Source organism: Poecilia reticulata, chromosome 2 (genome assembly GCF_904066995.2).
Source record: "Poecilia reticulata chromosome 2, P_reticulata-male-v2, whole genome shotgun sequence".
NCBI lineage: Eukaryota > Metazoa > Chordata > Actinopteri > Cyprinodontiformes > Poeciliidae > Poecilia > Poecilia reticulata.
In genome coordinates, this window is record NC_088831.1 from 7,401,380 (window position 1) to 7,423,755 (window position 22,376).

The 22,376-nt window shown below is 40.6% G+C and overlaps 2 protein-coding genes across 3 annotated transcripts; both read right to left on the reverse strand.

Moving 5' to 3' along the window:
• Window positions 1-447: 447 nt before the first annotated feature.
• On the reverse strand, window positions 448-4,221 carry cnppd1 (cyclin Pas1/PHO80 domain containing 1). The gene is made up of 8 exons (XM_008427431.3): window positions 3,999-4,221; window positions 3,474-3,576; window positions 3,115-3,196; window positions 2,909-3,029; window positions 2,648-2,776; window positions 2,497-2,558; window positions 2,108-2,225; window positions 448-2,012 (listed from the first exon to the last, which is right to left on the reverse strand). The coding sequence occupies exons 1-8, from the start codon at window positions 4,059-4,061 to the stop codon at window positions 1,398-1,400; spliced, it is 1,293 nt and encodes a 430-aa protein (XP_008425653.1). The 5' UTR covers window positions 4,062-4,221; the 3' UTR covers window positions 448-1,397.
• A 1,502-nt stretch (window positions 4,222-5,723) lies between these two features.
• On the reverse strand, window positions 5,724-13,490 carry abcb6a (ATP binding cassette subfamily B member 6 (LAN blood group) a). Of its 2 annotated transcripts, none has more exons than XM_008427443.3 (20): window positions 13,355-13,490; window positions 11,308-11,825; window positions 10,188-10,328; window positions 9,756-9,945; window positions 9,587-9,679; window positions 9,298-9,490; window positions 9,089-9,210; window positions 8,534-8,643; window positions 8,338-8,403; window positions 8,040-8,165; window positions 7,887-7,963; window positions 7,742-7,805; window positions 7,582-7,667; window positions 7,442-7,499; window positions 7,248-7,352; window positions 6,714-6,888; window positions 6,467-6,579; window positions 6,292-6,386; window positions 6,060-6,128; window positions 5,724-5,975 (listed from the first exon to the last, which is right to left on the reverse strand). In XM_008427443.3, the coding sequence occupies exons 1-20, from the start codon at window positions 13,383-13,385 to the stop codon at window positions 5,816-5,818; spliced, it is 2,592 nt and encodes an 863-aa protein (XP_008425665.1). In that variant the 5' UTR covers window positions 13,386-13,490; the 3' UTR covers window positions 5,724-5,815. The 2 variants fall into 2 exon arrangements, with proteins under 2 accessions (XP_008425665.1, XP_008425673.1); XM_008427451.3 differs by lacking the exon at window positions 13,355-13,490 and adding an exon at window positions 12,296-12,587.
• Window positions 13,491-22,376: the final 8,886 nt, after the last annotated feature.

Here is a 22,376-nt window from a genome sequence, read left to right on the forward strand (position 1 = left end):
AAGGAAGCTGGCAAGGGTTCAAGGGGAGGGACAGTCTGTTTTATCCCAAATCTAGACATCTGCTTTTTTGTCCTTCAGGACATTGTGTCCTTTTACTCCCATTGTCTCTCCTGGTGAACCTGCATAATTTGAGAACATTTATTATTACATGAAATCATATAAACCACAACTGAGATTGCACCGTTTAACTTGAAATCTTCTGGCACTGTAACAAGGTTCCCAGGAAGAGAAATCAAGCCCACAGCATCACCTCCACCTTACTGCACCAGTAGGACTCAGGTTGCTCATCATCTCTGATGACTTTAAGTCACTGCGAATACGCTGCTTTATTATAATAAACGCTAGAATATTTAGAGAGAAAAAGTTAAGAGTTCAACTTCAAATAAATGCAAACAAGGAAAGAAAACACTTTTTATAAAAGCATTTATTAATTATGGGTTCATCCTATTTTTCTTACACCATTTACAAAATTAAATGTTTTTTCTGCTCCAAAATGTATTAAATCCAAACCTTGAATGTATTTTTACCCCCATTCCTTGCTTAATTGCAATAAAAATATGTTTTTCTTCTTCTATGGTGTTCAAAGCAGCAATAATAAAGACAAGTGGTGTATTTAAGCAAAATGTGCAAATTCCAGATTGCATTAAAAAAGAAAACACTTCAGTTAGCCTTCTAATGTGTTGGACACAGAGCCAATGAACCTGCTACAAAACCCATAGAAGCCAAATCTTCAACAGGTATTATTACCAACATGAAATACGGTGCATAAGAGAAGGAAATGTTAAATATTGCAGAGAAAACAGCATGTCTTTAATCTCAATGAAACAAGTGACAGGTGCATTTGGATATGCAGATAAAGCTTCCACTCAGTAGTCTACTTCCACTTTGACACTTTCCTTTGCAGGTATCGAACCCCAACTACTTACTCTGAACAAAACAAAATCAGTGCTTGCAGCAAATTTGACCAAAATCTGACCCAAACTGATAGAAGAACAGACAAATGGTAACGCAGAGTACGCATGAGCAAAGTGAAAACTTAGGAAACAGCCTATGCTGGTTAAATTCGTCCTCCTTGTAAAGCTAGTAAGATAAGCGCTCACTGGAAAGCTTTCTTATAGATATGCTTAGCAACCTTTAAACAAATACGCTAACCGCCCCGATGAGATGCCATCTTGTTTTTTTTACAATTTTTATCATGTATAACTCAAGACATTCGGAAGAAATCTTGTTCATCCCAATATGAAAAAGCAGATTTGTCACCCTTAAGAGCGCCTCAGTAAAAATAAAAGTGCCACTTTACGTCTGCGCTCTTAACAACATGACAGTGGTGAGTCATGAAAACAAAAGCTTTTACGGTTTCCAGGGGTGTTTCCAGCATGACAATGGGCGACGCCTCTCTAGCCAGGCATGAGCAGAGCCTCAGGTCGGCACGGCAACAGATCTACAGTTGAAAACACCCTAAAGTGTGAGTCCAGGCTTGATCCTGCGGCTCCCATCAGGCTGGAGGAAAGCCACGCCGACTGAGGATAGGGTTTGACAGGACCGAGGCGAGGGAGTGCCGAGGTGTTTCGAAGTACACACTGAAGATGAGGAAGGTTTGGAAGACAGCCGGAACAGTCGAAGGAGGAAGACGGCCAGGCTCGGGGAGATTCCGCGTTGGGATTTTTGACACGATGTGCACGGCTCATGGAGGCCAGCAGAGAACCCCAGAGACACAAAACAGAGTTTTTTGCAGAACCAGACGGAGAATTGTTCTGTCTGTTTTGCTGGCTGATTTCAAGAGAAGTGGTTTGACCGTTCAGAGACTTATTGGTCAGAACACAACATGGCGGGCGGTGGGCCGGCGTGGCTGCTTCTGGGCTGAGACTGGGGGTCGGGAGGAGGCCGATTTCGTTTGACGAAGGCAGCGCGGATTGGTCGCCTCTGCACAGACTGAGCTGGTGCACAACGGCACTGCTAGCAATAAGACCGGCTACACTGGTCAGATACACCAGGCCGAGCATACAGGACACCTAAAAACACACACGGGAAATATAAATTTACTCTCTTTGCATTAAAAGCCTCTTCTATTTTGACTCCACTGTTCCCTTCTAAACAGGTTTCTAACCTTTACAAAGTGCTGATAGATGGCAGCGAGGGCGTGACTCCATGCGGAGTGATCCAGCAGCACACACAGGTCAGTGTAGGTGAACCAGCCACGTCTCATTCCTTGCTTCTCCGCAATGCTGCAAACAACAGCCACCGCCAAAATGCAAAACAAACAAACAATGAAGATCCAAAATCTCTTATTACAATTTATTTTCTTTTTTTTAAACAAAACACCACACCCTCGGTCAAAAACTGTATTGATTCATGCTTCTGCAATCTTTACTTATGGCTCAACAAGAAGTAAAACGTTCAAACATTTCACAATAAATTATAACCTAAACTGATATTAACTTTACTTTCTGAAAATGACAAAAAAAATTTCACATTTTAAGATTAAAAAGTACACACCTCGTTTCCAGGTGGCGGAGTATATCAAAGAAGTCCTTTGGCTCTGTGAAGAGGCTCCACTCCTGGGGAATAAAACACGAGTCAAGATAAATCATACATGCAGAAAAACATTAACACACACACACGTCCGCGCGCGCGCAGTCTCACTTACAATGGCATTCAAGAAACTCATCTCCAGGTTGTTGATCGTTTGGACGTCCAGTTTCCCAGCTGCTCCCCACTCGTCATTGAAAACCTCCTCTTCCTCACCTTCATCGTAGAGGTATTTGCTGGCAACCATCTGGAAAACAATCAGAGAGAACATTTAAAATCGCCTTAAAATTCACACACATGCTATTAATAATGCTACTTTGTATTTATAACGACACATGACCCCCAAAACCCCAACCTCCCCAGCCTTCGAAGTGCATACCATCGAGATAAGGAAAAGGTCAGACGAGGAGATCTTTTGCAGATACTCTGGGTTTCTGTGTCGGAGTCTTTCTATGTAAACCAATGCCAGCATCATGGCACATGGAGAAATGCAAGCTTCCCTAAGCCAAGAGAGAAGCGTGTTTTAGTAAAAAATGACGACAGGCATAATACTTTGAAACAAGTGATATTATGGAAAGAACTAACCTTGCAACATGAGCAGCATACTTCTTTTGGAGCTTTCGGATTGGGCTCGGGGCAGACTTTTGGAAAATTTCAACAGCAATATCTGGAAGCACAAAGTCAACATGATGGCCACTAATAACATAAACCGACATGGAACTGCAAAATAGCACAATACAATAAACCTAACGTTATAATAAAGTTATAAAATAATGAGTTTTGAGGTGAGTCGTTTTTGGTATTAGTTTAGACTAATCTAGATGTAGTTTGAAGAGTCTAGGTATTCTAGGGAAGATTAAAAACTCTTAATAGGTAAAAATGCGGAATTTCCCTTTAGCAAGCCCCGCTAAGTATTTCTGGTGCTAAACCAGGACAACACTCACCTGTAACAGGGCAAGAAAGGGCATCTAGTGAGACATCTTTGTCCAGGCCATAATACAGTCTTTTTCTCACTCGCTCGCTCAGTTTTTGGTGTCCAGGAAGAAACTGCAATAACATGAGCTATAATTCAATGCAACATGACAAAAATTACCACATACAAAGGACAAAAACAGCTTAAAGTCGACATAAGCTGACATGAAAGATATGTTCCTTTTACACCGCAGCAGTAGAGGAAACCATCTGTAATAACAATTAACCACAACCCAGACTCTGACGCTAGTTAGCGTGCTAGGCTAACAGCTAATAAACACCCGTTACTCGCTAAGAAATACCAGAGTTACAAAATTATAGCATGTTATTTTTAATTTTATAGCAATAACTAGTGTTAAAGTTGAGTTCAAACTTGTTGAATAGCGGTTTCACAATTTTCTCCCCTGCCATATAAGGCAGTCCGCGTTATCTGTCACTCACATCGGCAAGCTAACGAGCTTAGGATCTGCTAGCATGACTCTAACTCATCGACATACCGTGAACTCCTGGAAGTCCGAAAACTGAAACGTGTTTTCATTAAATAACGCGTCGAAATCCATAGTTACTGTAAATTACACATCAGTAGGTCAAATTTAGAGGAGAAATAAAGTCTGCCCGGCCTGGTGCCTCCTCCCTGCCAAGCTTAACTTAGCTTGAAAACACGCCCTGACAGCCAGTGACGACTAAACCGCCTGGTGTTGTGTTTGCTTTCGTTTCAGGCAAATTGAGGCCTTTTTGACGGCAGGGGGCGCTGCGAACACAGGAGTACGGAACCCAGAACGTACCAAAATACTTCTACTTCTTCCTATCTATAATGGCGGATCGCAAGGAACTTTAAGTTGCATACCGCCACCTACTGTACATGAGTATGTAGCTACATTACTTTACATCTGTTAAATTCTATTTTTTTACTTTGTATTCTGAAGATAAATAATGATTTCCTTAATCTGTAAATGTCCACTATGTTGCCTTCATTTCCTAATATTCTTTTAAGACTCCATTCCTGTCCTGTCCTTCCAACCATTCTTCTCAGTGTTTCCCTTTCAGGCTCATGATTTACAATTCATCAATATATGTTCTACATTTTCTTTCTTTCCACATCCTTCACATTTACCAGTTTTCCTCCCCTATTAGACATAAAATATCATTTGAATAGGTATGACCTACTCTTTACCAAAATAATTTCTGATCTTTGTGCTTATGTATTTTAATATTAAAGTTAAGTTTTTACAAATTTGAGTTCATCATATGAAGAGATGCTCAGAAAGAATTTCTTATTTCAACGGCCGACACCCAAAAACAAACTTCGAAGCGTATCACATTCTTTTTTCTAAAAGCTTAAAATCCTTATCCTTCAGTAATTATTAAAGGCAATACATTCTCATTAAAATCTAATGGAAATTTATGTTTTTCATTTAGAGTCCAGAACTTGTGAAAAATAGATTTTTATTGTTTATTATAACAAGGCAATCACTTCTATAATTTCCACAGAACCAAGTATACATTTTCAGATCCACAAGTCGGTAGATTGAGGGAAAAAAAAAGAAAGAAAAAGAGTTGAAATAACACGGTTCAGCACAAAGTGTATGTTTACATTTCACATACTGAGAACTAATAGTTGTGTTTGTGTGTATCCTGACGGTGTGAAATGGTTGGTACAGCAGAAGACATGCATGACTGTTTCTGTGAACCATTAGGAGAATAAAGCAATTATTACATCCCACTATGCTAAACTGAACTGTACACTTAAAAAGTTTTACCTCAAGTAACCTACATGTTGACATATAAAAGAAAATTCCTGACAGCTTGTACTTCACCCCATTGTCATTCATAACAGTCGCGCTGAGTTATTCATTTCTTGATTAAGCTGAATGGTCTTATTCCCTTGTATTTTAATTTCTTTAGAGTTCAAAAATTGATGGCTTATTAGAAGAGAAAAAAGAGAGATAACATAAAGTAAATGCAAAACATAAGAACAAAAGGACAAAAAACCCTGACGAGTAGTAGAAGTACGGCTTTTTTTTTTTTTACTATTTTGATATTTTGCCCTGGTATCTCAATATCATATCAGCTAGGATATGAGCTTCAACATGAGTGTATATTTTCATACGTCTGACAGTAGTGTCACATCCTCAGTTCTTTAAAGGCACCTTCCCTTTTTCTACCTGACCTGACATTGCACAGACACTTGGAACGTTTCCTAAAATAAATAACATCACCACGTCGCTCAGTGTTCTTTTACTTTTAAATAAAGCATCAAATCTGACAAGAAGAGTACAAAAACACACTTTGTTGTCTCAAGCAATAAATACATTCAATGCCCTTGATGGGCTGAAGAGGTGGACGGTGGCTGTAGTTTCTCAGACTTGCGATCTTTTGCTTCGGTGTCTGAGGAGGAATCCGAGTCGTGGGCCTGCTGCTGCTTCAGCCACATGTCTGCATATAGACCCCCTTTGGACAGCAATTCGTCATGCCTTGGAAAAAGAGCGGGTTGACATTTAATCCCGATTCAGGGAAATTTGCTCCAAGTTGGCGACAGGATCAGGGGAGAAACCTACCGTCCTCGTTCAGCGATCCGACCCTCACTGATCACCAGGATCTGATCCGCTCCAATGATGGTGGACAGCCTGTTTTTTTTATTTAAAGTAAGGGAGTCCATTAGTGACAAAATGAAAGTAGATTGTTACTTATAGTCAAATAAAGCCAGAGCAATACTTTTTCGTTTCCCTATCCGTATGCAGACGTGAATCATATACAAGTCAAACTCTGATTCCTGCGTTTTCCTCTTACCTGTGCGCTACGACGACGGTTGTGCGATTGGTGCAGACTTTGGCCAGAGAGGCCTGGATGTTGCGCTCTGTCTGCGTGTCCAGAGCTGATGTTGCCTAAAGAGAAACTCGGTTATAAAACTTCAGACTTCTGGTATTTTATTCAAGGTTATTTTCGTGCAGCGTTGCTCTGATACCTCATCCAGCAGGATGATCTGAGGTGCCTTCAGGATTGTTCTGGCAATAGCAACCCTCTGCTTCTCACCTCCGCTCAGCTTCAGACCTCTCTCGCCCACTTGCGTGTCATAGCCTGCAAATATCACAACATGGTGAAAAGAAGTAGAAAAAAAATACATATATATATATATTTTTTTTTTCAAATTACCCATAAAGCAAACAAGAAAATAAGAGGATTAATTGTAAACTGCAAGTTTAACAGGTTACCTTCAGGGAAAGTCATGATCTTGTCATGTATGTCTGCAGCTATGGCTGCCTCCTCCACCTCGCTGTCGGACGCAGTGATGCGACCGTAGCGAATGTTTTCCCTGATCGTGTCGTTAAAGAGCACCGTATCCTGAGGAACCACACCGATGTGCGCCCGGAGAGATCTTTGCTTCACCTGAGGAAACACAAGGCAATGATAACTGAAGTGTGTAGTCAATAAACTAAAGTTAAATTAAAGAGCAGACTCTGTGCCAGGCCACAAATTCAAATGAATCCAAATTCAAGCTGGTGGGTTTGCTCACACTTATGTCAAGATTTGACAATGTGGAATGTGTTGATGCCCAGGTTTTGCCTTACAAACATAACTTTACAGCCTTTGGTCAGCTTTCGGCAGTGCTCCTGGCTCAAACTTTCTGTGTATTTTTTGAGCTTTACGCACGAGTAAATTTACACATTCATGCATTCATTACACATTATTTGCCCTTAAAATAGGACAACATTTTGAAGAATTCTGGTGTCATACCAGACTCTTACGTTTGAGATATCCTGGCCATCAATGCGAATGCAGCCTCCCTGAACATTATAAAAGCGGAAAAGAAGGCGAATGATGGTACTTTTCCCAGATCCTGATGGTCCAACCTTAAAAGGAGAGCAAAAAAACAAAAGATCGTAAGAGAGCACATGAAATATATTAATAATGAGAAATTCCCTATTTAAATTCACCATACCAGTGCAACAGTCTGTCCTGGAAGAACGGTGAAGGAGACATCCCTGAGAATTTCCTTTCTGTAAACATGTTCAAAATCCTTTAGTATTTTCAGACTTTGTACGCAACTTTACACTAAAATAAAAGTAAACGTGAACAAACCCATTGGTGTAGCTGAAGTAGACGCTGTCAAACTCCACTCTTCCCAGTTTGAACTGCAAATTTCCAGCATTAACTTTGTCTTTCACCTGAAGAAAACACGCAGAACATTTAGAAGAAACGCTACACCACCAATCCAAGCGCTCTGCAGTTTCAAACAAACCTCCTCTTCTTCCTCAAACAGCTTGAACATGCTTTCCATGTCGATGAAGGAATTCTGGATCATTCTGCAGGACAAAAAAGGCAAAAAATTATTTTACAAAAGTTTCAGAAGAACTTATATAAACCCAATAGAACCTCATTTTTACCTGTAGTAGGTTCCAAACCAGTTGAGAGGGGTGTAAAGCTGGATGATGTATGTACCGAAGAGAACAAAATCTCCCACCTGGAATCAGAAGGCTGCCGTTGTCACAATAAGAAGAGAAACATCAGAATATGGTGAGAATAAACCGATTCAGCACCTGAAATTTCCCCTCTGTAACAAAATAGGCACAGAGCAAAGAGCCGGCCAGCAGTCCAGATCCGATGATGACGTTCTGGGTTTGATTGAGTAAGGCGAGGGACGCCTGAGTCTTCCACTCTGAAGCCTAAAACAGGAGCAGATATGACACAATTAATATAGTCGATGTTATGAGAACAAATAATCGTTCTCCTGAATCCCAGGTGGATACCTCGTCTAAGATTGCGTGTAACAAAACTTTTCAAAGAAACTATTCTCATCACATTGCTTAGAAAAAGCCGTCACTACCTTGGACCTACCTGATACTTCAAGATGGCGTCTTCAAACCGGCCGACCTCGTAGTTCTCTGCGTTGTAGTATTTTACCTATTAAGAAGACAAAAGAAGAACAAATTTGACTCGGGGGGGATTTTAAGGCATACAAATATTTGTTTTATTTTGTTTCGTATCGTAATTATAACATAATCGACCGACATCGGCATTCATTTGATTATACCGTTTCAAAGTTCAACAACGAGTCCACAGCTTTGGACTTGGCAGCGTTGTCCTGCAGATTCATGTCCCGTCTGTACTTGGTCCTCCACTCAGTGATGATGATGGTCAGAGCTACAAGACATCAATAATTAAAGCCATCCTAAGCCTTCTTTAAGATTGTTTTGCAGATGCAGAGCTGTGAAAAAGTAATTGTTCCCCATACGGACTTCAAGTTTATGCTTTTCTGCCTCACTATAAAGATTTCAGATTGTCAAACCAAATTTTTAATCAAATCTGAGTAAATATACAAAAAAACCCCAATCCAAATCATTAAATAGAATCTGTCTGACAATGCGAAGCAGGCAAAAAGATCTTACAAAGCAACACAACATGTTCTGATCTAAAAATAAAATTCCAACGTGGCTGAATTAAAACAATTCTGCTATGAAGAGTGAGCCGGAACTGGCAGGAGCAGTTATTAAATTTAAGGGGCAAATACTTTTTTGCAGCAGTTTAATTTCAGACTCTTGTAGGCACAGGTCATCGTCATGGTTACGCTTCAACAAGCAGTACTTACCGAGGTACAAGGTCATGCAAATGAAGATGATCAGGCCGAACCAGGCGTTAAAGTTAGTGATGAAGTAGATGATGGAAATGACAATATCAGCGATGGTTGGAAAGATGCTAAACACAATGTAGCTGTGAAAAAAAAACATTTATTTTAGTTGTTTTTTTATTTTATTTTATTGGTTTTGGTTTATTTCACGATGCGAACAAAACACAGACCTGAGCAGGCTGTTGATTGACGACGTGCCGCGGTCGATGCTCCTCAGCACGTCGCCGGTTTTGCGCCCCAGGTGCCAGCGCAGCGAGAGAGAGTGCAGGTGGGCGAACAGGCGGACCTGCACCACCCGATTGGTGAATTGCTGCACCCGGATCCAGAGGAACGAGCGCATGTTGCTGACGAACCCGGAGGCGCCTGAAGAAGAGGACGAGCGGAATACGTCAGAATACGTAACAAAGTCAAGAAATCTCTCCGATTCTAAACATTTACACATGTAGAGGCGGCACTCACCTGCTCCCCCACCCTGCAGGAACTTCAGTCCGACATACACACCCACTGTGGACGCCACGGTGTGCCAGCTGCTGCCATTGGTTAACCCATTAACTGTGAAAAAGGGCAACAAAGAAACATTTTTATCCAGCTCAAATCTCACACACCTAAAACATGTGGTCTCACTCACCGATATTTTTATAGTAGATGGGTACAAAGACATTAATAACTCTCTCCACTCCCAGCAGGCCCAAGCAGAAGACGACCAACAGCTGGAGGACGATGTTGCCTCGGGGCCACATGTAGGGAAGAAGCAGACGGACCTTCTTCCTGAACCCCTGCCAGGTGGACTGGTTCTCCTCTGGCCTTCCTAACAGGCTCTAAATAAAAAAAAAAAAAATAAAAAAAAACATGAAATACAGGCCCATGCAAAAGTTCTGACACATTGAACTTGGGCAAGTTTTGCAAAAATAAAAAATAAAGTAGAAAAAGTATCCGTCCCTATCCTAAAACACTGCTGTGGACTCAGGGGGATGGAACAGAAATGCAGATTTTTTATTTTTTTTTTAAAAGGTTGAATATACATTTTTTATTATTTTTTTTGTTGCTCATACTCTCCAACCTGTGCGCTGTTTTCCACGTCCCGCTCGTCTTCATTGATAAGGAGAATGTAGGGCTTTCGGGGCAAGCCGGGGGCTTTCAGACCAACGAAGAAGAGCAGCCCGGAGCAGACGTAGCGGATCACCCAGAGAGCAAACTCCACCTGAAAGATTCAACGACATCTTAAACTACATAGACAATATAGATGTTTACTTATCTTCTGAATGAGCTTCAATTTAGGGCTGAAAGGAATAGAATAATAAAAAAAAGAAAATACTTTACTGATCCCCCAGGGGAAATGGCTTATTCGTTGACAAGCTACACCGATCTTAGGTGTTACAATACAAATATATCCATAATAGATAATGTTAATAAGTTATATATATATATATATCTATATATACCTGGAGGGATGAAAGTAATTCAATATGACTGAATATAAATAAATAAAGGAAAGGAATGCTGTTACTGCATTTCAGGCAAGTAGAGGTTTCCCACTTCTTGTAAAAAAAAATAAAAAAAGATTAACTCAATTATTTGTTTATTTAAATTTTTAAATGCATTTCTAGTATTGTATAAAATAAGCTTAAGTGGTTAAATGAAAAATCTGATCAATTTTATTTGGTTAATGATCAGAATAATCAATAGAATAATCAGTTAGCTGCAGCTCTTGTTTAGTTACATGGAGATTCAATAAAAACATGTGTTTACACAATAGACAGATAAGCAGGCAAACTAGAGAAGCAGCTTTGGTTATGAGCTGACTAACTCTGACTCAGCATGGGTGGAGCTAGAGATTTTCTTTAAAAAAAAGGAAGTTGATTGAGCAGAAATGAGAATCTGAAGGCATGAATCAGCAGAAAAGAGAAACATCTTTCAGCATGTGTTGTTTGTTCTCAATGCTTTGCATGTTAGGCAGGTTTTGTACCTCGAAAAGGAGTGGCGCACAAAGCAAATACTTATCCAACCTTTGGCCTCTTTGACAATAAAATGAGATTTATTATAATCATCATAATCACCAGATTAAGTGCGACAATTGGGACTAATGCATGGATATTACACAAGATTTCAGGTTGTAGACATTAAAAAAAAAAAAAAAAGAAAGAAAGAAATCAAGTCTTGTTTTCTAGGTTTTGCCTCACCTCTTGCTGACTGGTCTCCAGCGCCCACCACCACTGCGAACTGTACCAGGAGACGAAGGCCAGGTTCTCAGCAGAGAAAGCAAAGGCCCAGAACACCAGCAGGGCGGTGCTGTGACCCCTCGTCCGGTCCATCAGGGGGACCCTCCGCCTCTCCACCCAGAGCACGCCCAACGCCCAGGACCACCCCAGCATCGAGAAGCAGCCGTACAGCACCACGTAACCCGGGAGCTCCCCGCCGTCGGTCGCTCGCCACATCAGCCCAGCCAGGAATTGGAGCAAGAGGACAATGGTGAGGACCAGCTGGAGGCCGTAGAGGTGGGAGCGAGGGATGAATTTGGACTCCATGGGGGTGCCATACTTCTGGTAGCAGATGCAGTGGACGGTGCCGAGGAAGAAGCAGATGGAGAGCAGGATGGTGGAGACGAGGGTGAAGTGGAAGCAGGGGGAGATACCCAAATCCACCCAGGTGTGGGAGATGGAGATGTTTCCCTCACAGTAGCTCTGGATGAACATTATCACTGCAGGAGCAGATGTAAGAGAAAAACAATAGGAGATAAGTAGTTGATGATTTCAGTCGTTCAATTAAAAAGTGGAACACAAGCAAGATGAAGATCCAATGCAGCTCCAGCGTTTTAACCTACTTGTGTTTATTTTTAAATCCCTGTCAAGCTGTATTCAAATTCGAACACATAATGTTTGGGTTTTGCCATAAAATTAACAGAAATAAATGCTGACATTTATAGCATGCTGCGTGCAGGGAAATGTTAAATACGTTTCCTTTTTCTTTCTAAACAGAAAAGAGAGACATAGAGTAAAGTGCGCAACATTTCTCCACGAGAGCCGCTACAATGATAAGGTGCATCAAAATATGGAAACGGTTCACATTTAAACTGCGGTATACTGAGAAAAATGAGTAGCAACCGTGCGTTTACAGATCTGCAAATACATTTGACGTTCAGTTTCGCTGTTGTTGATGTGTGAACCTTACCTTGCTCGTCCAATTCAGATAATATAGAGTAGAGCCTGCACTTATCGCCAACAGAGATTAGCCGTCCGGTGGGAGGATAACCGGTTTGTTGTCGCTAAAACCCTCGGTTTTAAAACTAAACCGCCGTATCTAGCTGAAGCTTCAGCTTCTTCTACGCTGTGTTTCTTCTGTCATTGCTGCTCTCAGCCGGGCGGATAAAAGCTCCAATACAGTCCGTCCTTGTAGCGTCAGGCGTTAAACAACAGCTAACCATGACTCGGCAATCGACGCTTACGCAACGACGTCTGACTGGACGGCAGCTACCGCGCCCCCCAGTGGACAAAAAATAAAACGACCTGTTCGAAAAATTGGATTATTGAAAGGTTCATTTATTTCAGTAGTATATTAATCCGGTAAGTCAAATACAAAATATATAGATTCATTACACTGAATGTGTTTTCAAACCTTTATTTCTGCTAATTGTGATAATTTTCTGCTTTAAGCGAATGGAAACACAACATTTAAGATTAGAAGATGAGCCCAGAGGTGGATAAAGTACCCAAAAGTACCACTAATTTAACATATTATTACTCAAATAAAAATAAAAAAAACTAGCTGTCAAAGATGTAAGAGTAAAAAAAGCAAAAAGGTTTTTGAAGTACTGAGTGATCAGATCATCTGATTTAATATTTCAAAATAATTTCATCAGACAGACAAAATATAATCTGCAAATTCTGATATTTTAGGCTAAAATGAAGATTAACACAAATACATAACATAATTGCAAAATTACAAATTCAAGAAGAACAAACAATATGTGATGTTAATTGTATCTTCTTGATCCCTAAATGACACCACAGGCTTAGCAGACAGGAAATAGCTCTTGTCACTTTATATTAAAGTTATGTGTCTGAGCATTTTTGGTTGAAACGTTTGTTCTTATTTCAGTGATTGTTAGTCCAGCAACTTCAGGGTACAGAGGTTACTCAAGTGTGCAAAGATAATGCGGTAAAAATACTCCTCAAAGTATCTCCGCTTTTAAAAAGTTATTGAAGTAAACAAATGTAAATAGTTACCGACCTCTGAATATGGTCATGTATACGTCCATCATTTTACAGACTGGCAACGTATCCAAAATGGAACCAGCTTACCAAAATCCCATAAGTCCTGAAATAACAAACCAGTTCAGCTGGATGGATATGTTTTCTTTTGAATGTATTTTTTGTCTTTACTTGTGTTGCATTTTTTGATTATCTGAAACAGTTAAGTGTGACATGGCAACAACAACAACCCAAACACCAAAAGCCTTATGGGAAAAGTGCGGGGAAGGGGGTATACTTTTTCACAGCCCTGCACTATTTATTCAGCAAATAGTTTGCTTTCTACTAATGAAGTTGCTCAATTACAATTAGCACGCCTCGCTTCTCACTTGTTGATCTGCTTTAACACTAGCACATTTATAAGCAGATCTACAGAATCAGAAGTTGTTTCTGCTTATTGTGTTAAAATTGTAGGTTTTCTATGTTGCTTTTTTAAAAGCAAAGATCTTTCAAATAATTTAAAAAAGTGAGATTAAAGCTTCAGATGAAAGTAAATCAGATTCAAACTAAGGGTTAGCCACAAAAGGAAAATGTTAAAGAAGTCGGCAGAATACAGCATTCAAGCATATTACTGAAAAGTTGAGTGGAAGGAAAAGCTTTTATTTAGACGACATGGACTACAGCTGGAGTCAGAGCTTCAAAAGCCACCACACACAAACATATTCAGGTTATAAGCCACAACGGTAACAGTCCTTGTGCTAAATTACTTCTGAACCAGAAACGACATCAGAAGTGGCTTACATGTGAAAAATAAATTGGTTTTTAACCACTGAGTTTTCTGAAGTCCACTTGAACGCCATTTTATCCCCTGTAGGGTTGGGAGGTGAACAGTAGATGGCACTAGATGCAAAGGTGTGAAAACAGACACACAGACGACACCCGTGAGTACAAGTTTTTCCCACTAAATCTTCACACCCGTTCATGCAGGTGGGAGGAGAAACTGCCTCTAGAAGTCACATCACAACACATGAGACGTTATTAACGTCAGCGCATCATCTGACAGCCAAATAAAAGCCCCCGACTGACTGGCTGATGACATTGTCCAGCAGCGACAGGGTTTGTCTTTCACTTAAAGGGGTAATTTCCAGCTCAGGGAACTCACAGAAATGCATCATCCTGCAGTGATGAGAGGCTTAAAGCTGAGTGCCTCGCCATTCAAACTGTAAATTCGGGGTTAGCAAAAAGAAAGGAAAGTGACTCTAACACCAGCTGTTATTCCTCTGGAGGAATAAATTAATCCCCAGAAATAGTCGGCGAACTAAAGAGGGGGTGAAGGCGAAGCATACACCCTGATGTGGAGTGGATAAAAAAAAAAAAAGAAATGAGAACTTTTTATGTCTTGTGTGAATTTACCCGCTCTCATACACACACACACACACACACACACACGCACACACACACACACACACACACACACACACGCACGCACGCACGCACGCACGCACGCACGCACACACACACACACACACACACACAAGAGGAAAAGAAAAAAAAGAGGCTAAATCTTATCATTTAGAGCCTTCACAAAGGGAATAAAGAGCTACTAATCTGCTTCATCTCCCTGGTTCTTTTGTATGAGTGGAAATGGACCTTCTGTCCACTGGCTGCTTGTCACCCTGCTCCTTTGTCCCCCCTGTAGATGTGATGGCCTGCCCATCACAAACCTCATCTCTCGCCTTCTTTTGTAAGGAACCCTCTGCATACAAGCATCAGCTGGAGCCCTATAAGTCCTTTAGGTGTGTCTGTTCTTGTCCCCAGAGCTGCTTTTTCCACTCGCCCGCCTCTCTTTGTTTGCCGCCTGACACATATAGGCGGTAAGAAGTGGGGATAAGATGGATGCATATGCCAATTTTATCTCTTGATTTAGTGGGAAAGGAATACTGGTGGCATTAGGAGTGCTACGTCCAATCTTATTAGCACCGAGGGCGATCAATAAAGCTTTCGATTGTGCTGAACAGAAGTCACTGGGAGACTCTGCTTTTCGAGCTCGTTTCTTATTAAAGCGCCCTGGTGAATCGCCTTTGCTGCCTTTAATATACGCCAGTCGTTCTTGATATTGTTTATGTTTAATCAGTTCAAACACAGCGTTTCGTGTGGGGAAACATTTTCAGTGTCAGATCATTTTTGTCTCATGCATCGTGTGATTCTAGCCACTCTTTTTGCAATTTCTTGAATTTCACAGTAAATGAGAGCAAATCAACCCAAAGACTTTTACTCAAAAGCGTTCTTGGGGCACCCAAATTTGCTTTTAGATAATGTCTTAAGTGACCCCAATCCTGTTCTTATTGTTGAGAATTAACTTTTTCTTTTTAGTCGAGACCTAAAAAGAACATTTCAAACTGAGTTAGTTTAGTCATTTTTTTGGACTCACAAATACTTTCAGTTGAGGATTGTTGGTCCAGTTGACAAGCGGCTTGGACAACACTGGCCTCTGGTTCAACATGGTGGTAGCAGAATAAATCAGGTCAGAAACGGTGGGAAGATGAACAGAGCTAAAAACTGGAAGAAAACCCATTAACCTGGACTATTCTGGAATAGTAACAGTTCAAATTAAAGCATATTGATGCACTAGTCCTCTATCATTTGAATCTCTGACGTTCTCAGACACTCTTCATCCAATCCTGACAGAATTTGAGTTATTTTCCAAAAAATGTCAAATATTCAACATGCAGAACTGATGTGACAAACGCCTGTGACTCCGGTTTCACACTTTAGATGAATGCCAAATGCATTCTAAGAATCTAAAGGCGCATCTGTCTGGGAAAAGACTTCCAGCTGTACCTCACTTTCCTACCGAGGTCAAGTCTGCACTGTCCAACCCTGCCGACCTACAGCGAGAGTAACTCATCCACCTTTCCTTTGCCGCGAAGAGAACAGCTCAGGGGATAAGATCTGCTGTCAACCTGCTCTTGACAAACACAAAGAGGGTCCTCTGCACTGAGATTGAATTGAAACTGAGCTTCAGTCCAAGACAGACAGAGAGAAGGGGGGAGAAAGGGGGCTAAGAATTGATTAAGAAGTAGCTGAGATAAAAAAAAAAGAGATGAGATTGAATCTCTGTGGTATCGGCGTTTGTTGATTTGGAGATACAGATAGGCTGAAGTGGAGGAGTGTAGTTAGAGAACCTCAGAACCAGACTTCAAACAAAGTGTAACTTTGTATCCACTTTGATATTTAACTGTTTATGTGAGAATCTCCGCACACAATAAAGCAGCTTTAGGGCAAACTAACATTATGTGAGAATGCAGCATCCTGGGACTAATATTATGCAGATTAATTAAATTGCTTATTGTATATCTCATGCACTCAGACTGCGAGACAGGCATGCACTGCTGCACAAGGCTCTGAGGTGAACCGCTGAATTAATATGAGCTCAAAAAGCTGCAACAGAGCTTTTGCTCCTGGCTTTTCTCCAAAAGAATCAGGGATTATTTTGTGTTTTCTTAGTGCTATCTTTGTCTGATATCGAAGTTAGTTGGAATATCTGAAACATTTAAGCACGGAATAAATATGTAAAGGGCCAACTGCACAAGATTATCATTTATCGTTTGATGCAAAAGCATGAGGTTTTTAAATAAAGAGAAGCAAAACAGAAAATCCACGGTGTAAAACTCCTTCCCGTTGCAGGCAGAAGATCATGGATTTTGGGGTCGGCACCAGCACCGATGAAGTCTTTGATGAATGAGAGCAGCTCTTCATGGCCTCCGACGGCCTGCTGTAAATGTCATAAGGTGGATACAGTTGACCTCCAAACACTTTCATTCAACTTGTGCCAAATCCAGAACCCTGGAGAGAGAGAAACAGAGAGAGAGAGAGAGAGAGAGAGAGAGAGAGAGAGAGAGAGAGAGAGATTCAGAAGCAGCGATGTGACCATAGCTGCCTCTGGACATCAGGAGTCTGCTGATGAAACGGAAAATCAGCAACTGCAGTATCAGGGAGTTTGGAAACAGCTGTGCTGTGACCTAGTTTGGAGGGTTTGTTTTAGGCTGACTGATGACCGACTGAAATCTACCAAAAACGAGGCACAAGCGAGCAATTTAGAAACGGTAACAGAGATTTCAGATTTAGCTCCAGCTAATGTTTAAATTGTGAACTGGAGGGAAAATGATAAATTCAATTCAATTCAAATCAGTTCAAATAAATGTTTTCGTATCTCGGATCAATTAAGTGTCTTCAAAACTCTTTGTGGATGGTGACACCTTGGGCATGAAGGATCTTCAGTAGCAGTCAGTCTTGCAATGAATCAGAAGAGGCCTCTGACTGAAGACTCCTGAATGCTCAATATCCAGGCAACAGAGGCTACATTTCACAGTAACATGTCCTAGAGCATCAGGTTTTTAGCAAGGACTGAAAATCCACCTCATTTGCTGTTGCCACTCATTTTTTAAATCCCCGATTTAGTTATTATTTGAGCTTTTGAGATGCTAATCCACTGCTTCCTGTTGTAAAAACAATGCCTTGTTGCCTGGTTACGTGTCACAACAACTATCCTAATGTGAAGAAGAAAGGGCTGCACAGCATCCAAAACTAGAAGGAATAATTGCCCAGAAAAGCAATGCCTCAAACGAAGAAATTACGAACAAGTCTATAAAGTCTATAAAAGACTTGTGTAACAGATCTACTGCAACCATGTCAACCACTCATTCCACAAAATCCTAAAGGTTTTCTTTTGAATTTATCACTGCTGCTGTTTGAGGCTGCACACTTTCTTGCTACGAAGAAAAATACATCCATTTCAGTGTCATTTATCCCCAACAGGTCTAAATAATGCAGAATAAAGTGAGACGTATTTAATGAACTTGAAGTGCCTTTATGATTCCCCACTTGAGAAGGATTAGGAAGGAGGGAGGGAGGCACCTTCCCGCATGAGTAGCTCTGCAGCCGGGCTGACTTCCACATGGCTCGTCGGGGACGCTGCCAGGGAGCAGAATGTCACTTTTAAACGAGCATCTCTTTCCTTTGGGCTGGGTGGTGATGGATAATGCTTTTCCTGCATTAGGGAGAGAGGGGGGCCATTCATCACTGCGACGTGAACGTGCCGGTTATAGTGGCGCGTTCAGCGCATCTGCATGCCCTGATTGCATGCAGGTAGCGTCGCACTCCTGTGGGCTGTAGGAGTGGAAAGGGGAGGATGATGGCGGGTGGAGGGGAAAGTTACAAGACAGACTGAGCATCTGGAGACAAGAGCTCTCACTGGTGTCAAGCTGAGGGAGGATATTTATTTGGCTGGGGGTCGTGGGAGTACTGGAAGTATTTCTTGCGGTTTCATTCAAAGCATATTGGAACTGACAGTATAAGTTTTAGAAACAACCAGCAGCTGTTTTGGAATTATTCTTACTCCCAATTCTTTCAGAATGCCTCACATACAAGATATCTAGGTATGCCATGTTTTGGAACAGCTCATGCATGCTACCTACTGGATATATTTTAACATGTTTTGATAGTATTGAAGGCAAGAGGATTTCAATTTTAATCTTAATACGTATTGCTGAGATTTCTGGTGTTGTGGAAGCCATATTTTGTTGAGATCTTGTTAATTATCGGAATACGGCTCAAGAGGCTGTCATTTTTAAATTAAGTTTGTAACCTTTGTTCAATTAAGAGAACAGTTTACACTTTTTTTTTTTTTTTTTTTTTTACAATACTTTTAGGCTGGATCACGATCATAACCTTATGGTGCATTCACATACACATCTAAAATGATACAGTAACATTTTGTTGATAGCTAATAAAGCACATTTAGTTTAATTCTGACGGAATTCCACAATAGTGTCTTTTAATATTTCAGTATTAAATGATTAACAAGGTCAAACTTACTGTTTAGTACCATGGACAGCATCACCCTATTGGTTTGGTTTAAATTATAGTGGAAAACTGCTGGTGTTCGCTATGTGTAGAAACCCTTCAGACTTAGGTAAACTTAGTCTTTGTGATCACTTCAGCACAATTTGAAATCTATTTTTGTTAGGACATGTGTAGCGTTGAGCACAAAAAGGAAATCAGCATATTTTACACCAGGAAAACAAAGCTTAATTTTTGGTACAGGAACTTTAGTTTGCAATTCCAGATCAGATGTTTCCTGTAGTTCTTGACGAGGTTTACACTGACATTGACGAGGAGCAGGGTTTTTGACCCACTCCTCCATCCAGATCTCTAGATCCTGCAGGTTTTTGGGCTTTTCCTTGGCAATTTTGGTTCTATTGATTCAATTGCTCTGTGTTTATGTTTCTGGGTTCAAAATTTCAAAACTTATTAAACTGAAAGTCAACAAAACAGCAAAGTAAATTATTATTTTAGAATTTATCCAGAAAAAACTGATTTAGGTCAAGGTAAGTGTGCTAGCAAAAAAAGTTAGCAAAAATGCTAAAGCCCCAAACTAGAAATTCACTGGTGGAAGTGTATCCAGCACACATGTTATGTTTGGATTGATTATATTGTAAATGAGTCACCATGGTAATTTTTTGTCTTGTTTCCTTTTGTTTTTTTGGATTCTGAACTACCTTTCTCAGCTGTGTAAAAAAACAAAACACACAGTGATAACAAGTCATATTATGTCACACATATTCTGTATTTAGAAGATATAGCAGAGTGAGAGGCTTTAGGAAAAGTTACTTAGTGTAAACCATAAGACGTTCAATTTAAGAAAGGCACACCAACTATAAAACACATCCACTGTACCATTAATGAAATCTGCGACATTTTGGACTCAATATTGCTGAGATAGAAAACATTTTAACTAATTTGAATAGTAAACTGAACTAAAAATGGTTTAATAACTCAGATAATTTGAATGAATGGATGCATTAATCTGTCTGTAAAATTGGATTGACATTTTGTAAAGTGTCTTCAGACAAAACTTGTTGTGAAATGCAGCTTTACATTTAAACTGAATATAATTAAGCATAAACAGGGAGGCTGTGACACTCAGCTCACTTGAACTGGAGCCATTCTAACATATCATTATGCTTTAATATAAGCGTTCTGTCGTAGCTCCGGCTTTAAGCTTAAGATCCGGATAGAAGGTGAACCTTCTCTTAGGTGGCTGACTAGTACTTTCACTTAAGTATTTGTTTAAATAACAGTAGTTTTTGAGGGAGAAATTTCCAAACACACCCATTCACACATCTCAGATCTTGTTTTTCCCTTCCTAACTCGTGCGGAGAGGAGGGCAGGTGGTGGATGCTCCCCTGGCAATGCTCTCCGGAGGTTATTACTGTTACAAATAATCCCATGATGACGCCATGTTAACACTGTGTCAAAGACAAAGACGGGATATTGATTTGATATTTGCTGCAGCCTTTGCAGGTGGATTTGATTGTTTAGCTGTTGCTCTATCCACTGTATATGTAGAAAGCCTGGCCATTGTAGGAAGGGTTTGTTTATAACTTGCTTATGCTATTCCTATGATATGTTTACTTTTACTCCATGCTTGTGTCCCAGTGGCCTGGTGCTGTTATGCCTCAGAGGACCCAAACTGTAGTTTCAGAGGCACCGATAAGCAAATGTAAGCAGGACCCCCCACTTTTCCGTGCTGCATGAAGGATTGCTCCAATTGTCGTATTTTCATCTTTTACTGCCTCTTCTCTGTATCCCTGCATAAATATTTCGGCACGAGAGCTCTAATGCTGGTGGGGGTGCTGCAGTTTCAAGCCTTCCGCTACTGAGAGATTTAAAGAGTGATATAAAAATTCAGGTGAAAAACAATGCAAGGCAGAGAGGAATGGGGGCGATAAATCTCCAAAACGCCTACTGCAAATGTCCCATGAATCTGCCGCCAGGGCGAGAGCGTCTGTGTGAGTGTGCCGGGCTGATATGGAGGAAAAAAAAAAAAAAAAAGCGAGAGAGGAAGGGATTGCTAAGTTGGCTGTTTGACTGATATTTAGCTGGAGCTCAGCGCGGATGAATGAGGCTGAAAATCCTCTTTTCCTCCTGGGTGCAGTTACTCTGAGCACTGTGATACGGAGCTACCTCAGAGAGAAGGATGCTCTTGTAACATTATTTCTGCCTCCTATAAGGAATAAAATATAACCGTCCTCAGAAGATTGGAGTTATACACAGAGCTGAGGCGCATTAACCAAACAGAGAGCTCTCCGCTGAGGCTTCCCATGGACACAGGCCTCTCTGGCACTAATCTCCCCTCTGCCCCATCACTTTCCTCACAGCTCACACTTCTTATGATCCAATCATGAAACCACCAGGAGAGGAAAAACAAGAAGAAAAAAAAAAGAGCCAGTGAGTGACAGCTGCAGTCTGATCTCAAAATACAAGTCAGTTTTATGCAGTAAGAAAAAGGAAAAAAGATGTTACCATTTTTTAGTTTTTACAGTATTAGCCGTAAAGTTAATAGTTCGTATTTACCGTAATGCCAACATTTATTTGAAGTGCTATTAAAATACAGCAGAGGACTACCGGTGGTATTTGCCACTGTTTTAAGAATCAGGGGTAAAGACCTGCAGACTGAAAAGTTGCAGTGTGTGGGAATATGCTTAAATCTGACTACCTGCAAAATCCAAGCTCCCTTTTTCCTTCCAGTATGATGCAGAAAAAATGACAATTGCCCAAGACACAGTACTACATTCCTCAAAAGCATCTTTCTAAATGCTCAAGGTGTATTGTTTAATTCAGCCTTTGCTGACATGCTGCAGTGTCCAAGTTCAAAGTAGGACTGCTGCAGCTGCTTATTCGAAGCCACTTGGTAAACACACGTTACTTGTGGAGTTAATTAGTTGCAGATGAGCAGATTTATGAGCAGAGTCATGGAGACTCTGGAGGTTCTGTCTTTTGTGAAGCAGAGAATCGTCAATTATTTGGGAACAGATGGCTTCAAAGTGCAATTTTTGATTTTTGCCTCAGCGGACTAGATAAAAAAAAGCTTGGATTTAAAGAGTTATGAGGGGCCGTTTTGAGTTTAAAACTTAAACTGGGGTAACATTTTGCGTTGTAGACATTAAGACAATGTTATTTCTATCTTTTTTCCTTATAAGCAGTCCGCTTCTTACTGA